The 10,053-nt window shown below is 43.7% G+C and overlaps 1 protein-coding gene across 1 annotated transcript; it reads right to left on the reverse strand.

The window, feature by feature from the left end:
• Positions 1-280: 280 nt before the first annotated feature.
• LOC105451117 lies at positions 281-2,463 on the reverse strand. The gene is made up of 2 exons (XM_011691375.1): positions 2,179-2,463; positions 281-1,838 (listed from the first exon to the last, which is right to left on the reverse strand). Exons 1-2 carry the CDS (start codon positions 2,309-2,311, stop codon positions 1,129-1,131), a joined length of 843 nt encoding a protein of 280 aa, XP_011689677.1. The 5' UTR covers positions 2,312-2,463; the 3' UTR covers positions 281-1,128.
• Positions 2,464-10,053: the final 7,590 nt, after the last annotated feature.

Consider the following 10,053-nt stretch of genomic DNA (forward strand, 5'->3'; position numbering starts at 1 on the left):
GTGCAGACTTTGTGTTTGCTCCCATAATTTTTTTTTCTTCCTCTTCTCTCTTTTCCGCCCGCGCCGTCCGACGGCCTTTCTCCGCGCGCCGAGAGGACCGCGCGTCGACACTCCTTTGAGTCGTTCTGTCATATACCGATCAGCCGTCCTCCACCCCGCTTGTTTGCGTTTCGTCGACCGGCATTGGTGCACTCTCCGCGATTCACCAGTGCACCGTCTCTGCATGGATTTCTCCGGGGCCGAATTCAGGCCAGCCTGCAAGTTACCGATCCGTCTCTGCCGGCTGTGTTGATTTTACGATGGTTAAAGATGATAAATAAATGAATCTCTTTCTCACGACATTCAAGAAAGGTGAATGTCTTCTTCGTGAATCATGATGTGGACGAGAGAGGCAGAACTTTAAGAATTTTAATTTGATATTAAGATGCTTGAAAAACCGCGTCGAATTATTGTTTGGAAAGAATTTGCTCTCGTTACAAAACGCTATTATCAACTGTTTATGTACGATGTTGTACTAATTGTATATAAACTAATTGTATTTACATTATGTTTTATATATATGTATGGTACATAATTGTGTTTAATGTATATAATAACAAAAAATATTTACAAATTTCAAATATGAAAAAATCTTATTGCGACGAGAATTATCGCTAGCTTTGAATTGTTACGTCTCGCTTCGTCTCAAGCTAGAGCTATGCGCAATTCATCGTAGACTCGCATGCAGAAATTGGTCGTTCGTCACTATGGACCCTTTCACATTGTGTTTGCGATTCGAGGGTTGTACAATATATAGTTCTATATGCGAGCAACACAAATTGTCACATTGTTGATTCGTAGTGATTCGCGGGCGGTTCGATTTTGCCGAAAAACCGCTCCACGGGCGAATCGGCACGAATGGTAAACAAGGAACGCGAATTCGATGACTCTGCCTATTCAATCTGCTGTTCGCGAATCTCAAATATACAAACCACGAGCTACAAAAGTCGAGAGCCGCGCGGATCGCGCACAGTATGATGTTAGCTAGTTGAAGATGAGATCGTTCGAATTCGCCGTGGAATCCGTAGCTATCACATTTGTGTCGTCGATTTGACGAACGAGCGGGCGAGAAGAGGAGGTCTCGTACGGTCACGGCGACGACACGGTCGTTTCGTACATCGGACTGGAGAACGGACTCGTGCCGGACTCGTTCGAGGTGCTGATCGCTCGCCGCTTTCTCAGCTGATATTCCTCCTTCTGCTGCTGCTGCTGCTGCATGATCTGGATCATTTCTGCCTCCTGCACGATCGAGAATATGTTGGTCTTGGCGATATTCAGGTTGTAGGGGCTCAGTGACTTCAGGGTCGGCGCGATGCCGGCTAGGAAGGCGTCGACGGAGTGGGACACGGACAACGCGACCTGGAGCTTGGGCTCGTCACTTTCTGCGGAATAATTCGATCTCGTTGATTCAGGGGTGGTAAATCCTGAATCGCTCTCGACCGGGATTTCTCGTCCAGACTGCTTGCCCCTCATTGCCGTTGGTTCCTCGCCGTGCGAGTCCGTCTCGTTCACCACGGAATTGGCGAACGGCGGCCTCGTTTGCAAATCGCGATTATCATCGCGCTTCACCGGCGGCTTCGCCTCTTCCTCCGTCAACACCTCGTCGCCCTCCCTAATAGGAGGACCCGAGTGATTGGGGTCTCTCTCCCTTATGAATGGCAGCAGGAAGGTCAACTTGTTCTCGTATTTGTATCTCACGTTCCTGGGCTGTCCGGTCAGTCCGCTTCTCGTGACTCGTTTCTTCAGGGATTTCCGGTAGTTGTCCCTGATGTTGCTCCACCGCGTCTTGCACGTTATCGCTAAATCAAGCAACAACGTGTATTTTCGGATTATTACGTGTAACACGGGGCTTATATCTCGAGGATCTGCCTTTCACAAACAGGCGGTTTCGCTCTCAAATTTCTTAATTAAATACACGTTTACGCTTCGACTCTCTACTCAATCTACATCGGAATGAATCATATATAGCCCCGACTAATTACGTAGATGAGTAATAGAAAGTTTGCGACTATTAATGGTGTTCAGAATTAAGTGACGCATAACTTGTTACGTAAATTCGAAACTAGCCCCCGCTACCATCGCGTTTAATACGGAGTGTCCTAACGCGAGGGATTGTACAAAGCGTAATCGATAGTTTACCTGAGTGCCCGAGGTGTTGCGATATCTCGTTCCATACGCATTGCTTGTGAGCCGCGTCGGTGTACCTTTTGTCGGAAACATCGTACAACTCCACGTGCTGCCGCACGCGCTCGATAAGCGTCTCGTCGTCCATCGGAGATAAATTTACGTATGTACGCGTATTTTCGAGTTACAGTTGATTAAAACACGCGCCGAGGCTCCAAATCGAATCGCACTAAAAAGCGACAATTTAACGCGCCGGTACGAATCGCATCGGCGTTATCCGCATCGGTTCACGGAACGGACGTTACTAACAACACAGCGGTACCGCACCGCTAGTCGGAAAGCTTTGTAGCAACTCACCGCGGCCTGACACGGACTGGCACGGACGTGCAAAATCCAGCACGGACCGGCACGGACTTAACACCGAACGAATTTAATTAGCGCAAGCGATTAACGCTATTATGGCTGTAATGCTAATTTATTCCTTTTTCCTTTCAATCATTCGTCTTTGAAAAGATACAGTATATAATTAACGTATATAATTAACCGCCGAAAAGATACAGTATAAAATATACGTATATAATTAACCGCCGAACCGCATTACAAATTTTTAATATAATAAGAATATGCATAAATAAAGTTTTCTCGAGAATTCGTTGAAATGTTTCGTCATCGAGGTTTCAAACGTTTCTATTACTTTATATATATATATATATATATATAATCTTTATAAAAGGACAAGTGCTTTTTTTAGAACAAGTGCTAATATATAGAAACATCAGAAACTAGTATTGAAAGATATAAATAAAAACGGAGTATTTTTATACAGAAATCATATAATTTTGTCAAAGATTATCAATTGTCGACAGAATTGTCTCAAGTGTCTGAATCATCTGAAGTGAAGTCCGCAAAACGAAATGCGAACCATACATAATAACCGATTCGTCGAAATTGATTTAAGGAAATAATAAATGTCAAGGCTAAAACGTTCGCCGTTATATTGAATTTCTGTTCTCTTTCCACGAATTGACTGGCATGCCGCGGTCAATGTTTACATTAGACACAGTTCACCTAATTGTTGTCATTCGCGCAGCGAGACTTGAGTCGAAAGGTAGTGACGCGGGCCTTTACGAACGATTAGCGTTTGTCGCCGTGCGCGCGATTGGTCGACTCCTACAATCAATGATTCGTAAGCGAGGCGACGGCTTGTCGAGGAAGATAAATCTATTCTCACTTTTTTGGCAAGGAGAACACGGGAATTGTAAATTATTCAATATTCATCCCTCTCACCTCGTTCCGCAATCAATAATTATTTATGTTCAAATACCCGACCGTACCTCCATATTCTGAATTTTTCATCAATTTAAATCTAATTTGCCCGGCATTCTTTATACAATTGAGTGAGTGCGGTGTACACGAATCGCCGATCGCGAGGGTTTCAAATAATGAAAAGCCGCGACGAACTCGTCAATAATACATGAATTCCACAAAATTTATTCGCTTCGAAATGTATCACGCACGTGTGTGCAATGCTGAATTTCGGATAGACCCCCTTGCATTTTAATTAGCTGTTAATTTGATTCTATTAATCGCGTCGTATCGCGCAAATCGGGGCAAAACTGATGCCGACGCAATTTTCGAGTCTTTCGATTATTAAACGAAATATTACGGGATATAAAATAGATGGATTCCACCCCCGGGCGTCACGTCATTTAATCAGTAAATGCAATCGTAAGTAAATAGTTAAAATAAAAATTTTAATTATCAAATTCTCGACGTGTACAATCGATGTTTACAAACGAAAAATTTCTGCCATTCGCCTGTTCGTTATGCTCATTCGCGAAACATTGCAATTGTATTCCATTTAATTTACTTGATAAAAAAATTATTTTTAATTTAAATTTTTAATTAATTATTAATTATATTTATTCCTATCGTATATTTCTATATATACCAATTTTATTCTAACTTTTCACACAGCTCATTCATTAATTACAGTAATTTCAAAATACCGAGCGTTCGAAAATGTTAAGTATACACTGTTAAATCTATTGTGTCAAATTGAACCTTATTTAAGTCGCCACTGCTCCCACTTAATAAATAATTATTTTTAACTAAAACAATATAGTTACTTTTAAATAAAACAATAGAATTTAACCTAAAATTGGGTTAAAATTGAACTGTTTTAAACTATTTAACATTTTCGTAAAAAATAACTATTAATTATTAAATAGGAGCAGTGGTGACTTAAATAAGGTTCAGTTTAAAATTATAGATTTAACAGTGTAGCGTAACTTTACAAACGTACATAAATACGATGCGCATGCGAAATTTCAAACCGGTCTTATATATATTCCACTCGAGAACAGCGCCGAGGTCGAATATTCGCGCCTTAAACGGGACGGGAGGCTTGGCTTAATCTAATCGCATTCGTCGACGAGTGCACGTCGGCTTCGTGGCACCGCGCGCGGGTCTGAAAAAAAGCGGCGAAAGCGGGCGCTCGCCAAAGGTGGACGTTGCACCGTTGCTTCATTTTCTCTTATTTTTCACCGTTTGACTTTCGGGTCGGGCCGATCGACCGGCCAGGCTCGCGCGCGCCTTCGAGACCGACGTCCTAAAGTGCATATTGCACCGGTCCGCCTTAATGGCGGGATGGCGTGACGGCTTGCTTGCGGGCGCGCGCGCGGGGTGGCGAACGAAACGAAACGAAACGAAACGAAACCCGGCGGGAACGCGATGTCGCGTGTCCCGCGCCGTGCGTTTCGCGGTCGCGTGTGTCGCGGATATTACACGCGATCCCTGGACCCCGTCCGAACTAAATGTCCCGCCGCACGAACCGGGCCCTCTCTCGCGAGCTCGCCTCTCACTTGCACTTTTAATTTCTTCGCTCGGTCACGCCGCGACTCCCCGTCGTCGCTCGGTCGTAAGGTGCTTACAATGCAAAATCGTAACGGAAGATTGCAGATTCCTGATCTCGATTCCTTGATGGAGATCAGCGTAGCACCGAAATGTTCGCGATTTGTTTTAATGTTCCTCATTTGACAAAATTTTCATTTTCATATTCCCTCATTTGATTTAGTTCTGTATTATTGACACACACCTCTAAGTCGTTTTTCTACATAGTTTTTGTTTTATTTTAAATTTGAATGTTTTATAGTGTAACAGGTACGAGAAGAGCTAAATAATAGAACATTTTGATCGGGTTTCAGTATCAGGTTACAAATAATTTCGGAGTTGAACGTTCGAAGATTAAATTTCCAAACGTTGTGCACACACCGGAATAGAAATTTTGCTAGATCATCGGCCACTTGCCGATCGGAGAAGAATCGATTCCTAGTGACTCAAATGGGCTGTCATTAAAATAATAGCGGTAGTTTCGGAACACCTTGTGATAGATTTTATCTCGCGGTATCCCGGAGATTTCAACTGTGTACAATTTGCTTTTTAATTTTACGACGTGCAATCTTATCTGCGGCCCAGGAAAGCTGTAGGATATTATTAGACCTTTCTATATGCCTCGTCTCTTTTCCCAATGGTTAGACGTTAGGAGCTAGCATCGCCGGTGTGTATATGTGTCCCAAAGTTAAAAGGCGAAACTTCTTAGGCGAGCAGGGCGCCGTAGAGTTCCCAGCCCACCGCGCGCACCACCTTGCGCAGTCTCGCGTATCTCCCTTCGGCTGAGAACTTTGATAGCATACGTCGACATGTTCTCCTGTTGCGTGGGAAAGTGCTGCATAATGACACGGTCATTCTTTGCACGTCGGGCGAAGCCAATAGCGGATGCGCTGTCGGAAAGTCCATCAAGACGGTGGCGGGTAACTGCGTGCTCGCCGTCAAGATTTCCTCTCGTTTTACCCCATGAATTCTCCCTGCCATTAACGAGCGGTAGTCGTCTGTATATATATACACGCGTCTTCGTGTAAAATTACAGAAACGTATTATCCGCGCTTCGTCGCGGCGCGGCGGGATTGGAAATAATTCGATTCCGTTAAAGCCGCGAATCGTTATATACGAGTCAGTTTCTCATTTCATTAATTCGATCTCCTCTCCATTCATTCGGCGCGGCTATATCCGGAACATGACTTTGAATCCACTCGCGAATAAATTACGTTAGCGATTTCGGCTTTTGTTAACACGTTCGAAATAGGAGACCGCCGTTATCGCGATCGTTAATCCGATATATATATATTAATAGCAGGTGAGATTTCGTCATTCGCTTGCGTCGAAATTTTTCCGGAACTCGTGGAAGACGCCGATGCACGGAATGTCGATTCTTTGTTCCCGGTCGCGTTGTGCCGTTAAGCGGCTCACTGCTGAAACACCTGACGTCGCCAGGCGGTCGCCTGGTCAGGCTGGCGGGCAACAAGCAGCCAGCCAGCCAGCCAGCCCAGCCAGCCAGCCAGCCAGGCAGGCAGCCCGCGTCGTACGTAAGTACATACCTGTGGCAGGTGAATCGAGTCAGGTGCTCCAACAGATGGGCGCCTTTACTCGAGAAAGCGTTATAAAAGCGGTCTATCATAAATGTGGGTTACTAGCTATGACTAACTCCTGACGGTAGAACGAGCTTACGCTCGCGCGCGTCTGTAATTCGTGAATTACTTTCTCGCTCGTTTTCACCCAATAACACCTTCAAAAAAAAAAAAAAGTTTGAGATTCCAATCTTTGGGTGTCTCAATGTATTTATCCGGGAACCTGTAGGGAAGACGCGGTGTTCGCGCAAACTGCGCAGAATTTCAAAAGGAGTTTCGTGAAAGACTAGCGTATATGAAAGACTAGCGTATAAGAAAAAATATGGGAGCCATGTAGCGTAACATGAAACATTTTTATCCTCTTTCTCGCGGACAATTTTTCGCACACTTCAGCGATACGTAAATTGGTTCAATTTTGAACTTTATTAGATCTCGACTACGTGATGGAGGGCCGAGGGCTTGAATCTTTGGTTCGCCAATCCGAGAAGGAGGATTCTCATCGCGACGAAAGACCGCTCGAACGTCCTTCGACGGCACGTTTCCGCACGTCTCCGGGAGGAAGGAGCGTAACGAGCGTGTCTTCTTCTCTTTTCTTCATTCTTTTCGTTTCACGGACACGTGGCGCGAAGCATGCGGCGTATGCATGCGAACGAGCCCCGTATATATACGCGTACGTAAGAGCTGAGCCGCATGTGCAGTCACGTGTAAGAATGGGACAGCGAAAACGTGACGCGATTATGCATTCTCGCTACGTCGTCATTTCTAGCTTGGTGCACGAGCCGGCGACGAGATGTAGCGGGTCTCCAGCGTGTGGTATGGTAATTTTATTAAACGTATTCCTATTTAAAGAACACGGCATGATCATGGAATGAACCGTGAGCGTCAACGGACGACGCACGTTATTATCATCTATCCGACTATCCTCCGAACAATGTTTCATTATTGCGGACGAATGTGCGGACAGTGTGTGGACAGGAGATCCGTGTTTGGAAAATTTACGAATCAATCATCTAATTTACGACAAGTATTGTAATCTGATCGACGCCGTTGGCGCTGTTCCAAATAATATAGAATAGAATGGCTCGCAAATTGAAACTATTCCTATTTATTTAATATATAGGTTAAAAAAAGAAAGAAAATGATATCTACAATAAAACGAATTAATTTCTTTTAATACAATTTGTTCCAGTACACGGACCTACCAGTTAGACATAATTATTACAAATACGCGAAAAGTATATTCCAAACTATAGACATAGACAATAAATTCGTCGAATACAGAGATGCATCTCGTAAAATAACTTCATGAAGTTACAGCAAAATTCTAGAATGTCTTTCCGAACTCTCGCCACATGTGCGAACGTACTGGGCAGGGGAGAGGGGAGAGAAATAAAGTTTAGTTTATCACGGTCGAAAATAACTTTTCATCACTTTCGAGAACTACTTAGGTCGATAGTCAGCGCGAGCATAAATCGCAACGAGAATTGGCGCCTCCGAGAAAACGAATGTCCCCGTGCACGAGCGGAACGACGCCTGGACTCTCCGAACAGCTGCCGGCACTTCGTCCGCGTCTGATTAGACGAAAGTAAAATATGTCTCCAAGTAAGATGTTATCGTTTCAAATCATAGCCGCTGCTCGCTTTCGGCCGGGCCAGCCGTACCTCTCGTACGTTGCGCGGGCCGATCCAGCTGTTCCGAAAAATCATCAGGCCCACCTTTCGATGCATGTGCGAGAGATACACCTCTGAGATCGACAACCGAAAACCGGTCGTACTAGCAGTTGTTATTTCTGCCTATTAGAGATTATTACGTTGTATTATTTCTATTTCCTGCACTTTTTACAAGGAAGATCGATTGCGGACAGAAGTAGAAAAAGAAAGGATAATTCTATCATCGGGGAAAACAACGTTCGTAAGTATACCGTAAATAGTCGCTGGATTTGATGGCGTAAGCTTTGCATAATCTAACACGTACTCCGTCATTATGTGAGAAATCCAATTATGTTTTTCAAATACAAGGTTACTTTATTCTATGATACGTTTTCTCAATGCAAGATACACAACGATACGTTGTGAGATAGAAATATCACACGAAGGTGAAGCGGATTCTTGCATTCACTGACGCGTTTATTTCTAATGAGACTTATGTAATGCATGCTTACAGTAGTAATTTGCCATTCTGCTCCACTTAAAACGCAAAGGAGATCGAGATAAAAGTACCTTGCACCAGTTCGTCGCGATTTCATTGCGCGCTAGTTTGTTGCGATTTTATTGCATAAATGATTCATCCTCTCTACGCCGCAACTATCCTAACTGCCTATAAAAGCTGCGGTATATCGCTGCAGTTAAATTTCGTCTAGCTGTACATAAAACATAGAAAGGTTATATTCTCTTTTCCGACAATGATTTTAGTAGCAGTAGAAATGTTTAACGTTCAAAAAAAAAATAAAAATAAAAAAAAATAAATAAAATGGAAATAAATTACAATAAAATAATATAAAATAATTTAAAAAATTATTAAGATATCTTCAACTATACTATGTATAGAAAAGTAACGGGCGACATTTTTCATGTGTGACGACCTCGACAGATAATACCTCGCTTTCTTCGCGAGCTGCTGCAAATAATATCAATTTAATTCCAACGACATGGCAGTTGTACTGCGCCCTGTTCCGCCGCGCTCCTGCGGACGGAATTCTCGTTTTAATATACGCGAAGGGAGCTCATTGTGCCCGCAGCGAGTCTCTCTCTTTCTGCACCGATTCTCGCCGTTCGTCCTCAGCGGCCACGACGAAAAGGAAGGATTCAAGGTCAGCGTGTTCTTCTGCACCGCTGCAACTCGCGCAACCACGCCGGCACCTTCGCATTATACGCGTCTTTCCGTTGGGCACACGTCGAGCCCTGTCTCTTATTACGCATATTATTACCAGTGCCCTCCTCGAGCGAGCGCATTGTCGAGAATTTCAACGTTTCAACTGTTTCCTGTTCTATATATATATATATATATATATACATGCACATCGGGTATGAAAAAATTCTCAGATCGAGTGTGATTCTCGAAATAGTTACCACGGAAGTTCCCAAGGCTGTATCTGTTTGAATATTTAAGTACGATTTACGAGAACGATACGGCGCCGATCCTTGTAAGTCCAAGGTAAATTTCACACATGAGAATACTTGTATTATGACGTCAGAAAAAGTGAGACAATCGCGAGGAAATATGCGTGAGTGATCCCCGCGAGAAATTTATGCTCGTGTAAAATGTCTCGGTAAAGCGAATCGTTCCACCTTGATCAAGAACTGGGGTTTTGGAGGCAACAAGCGAGTTGTGCGCGGACGAAATAGAGAGAGAAAAAGAGAGATTTTCAACTACGTAGCAACGGCATTATGAATTGTAAAGCCACTCGGAGCGGTTTGTACGGGAT

Source organism: Wasmannia auropunctata, unplaced genomic scaffold (assembly GCF_000956235.1).
Source record: "Wasmannia auropunctata unplaced genomic scaffold, wasmannia.A_1.0 LD336053.1, whole genome shotgun sequence".
NCBI lineage: Eukaryota > Metazoa > Arthropoda > Insecta > Hymenoptera > Formicidae > Wasmannia > Wasmannia auropunctata.

Bases quoted from the DNA above. Each gene is read 5' to 3' on its own strand.
- LOC105451117 (XM_011691375.1), bottom strand. From the start codon at position 2,311: ATGGACGACGAGACGCTTATCGAGCGCGTGCGGCAGCACGTGGAGTTG. The intron at 1,839-2,178 runs GTAAACTATCGA...TGCTTGATTTAG, and splicing joins GCAACACCTCGGGCACTCAG to CGATAACGTGCAAGACGCGG.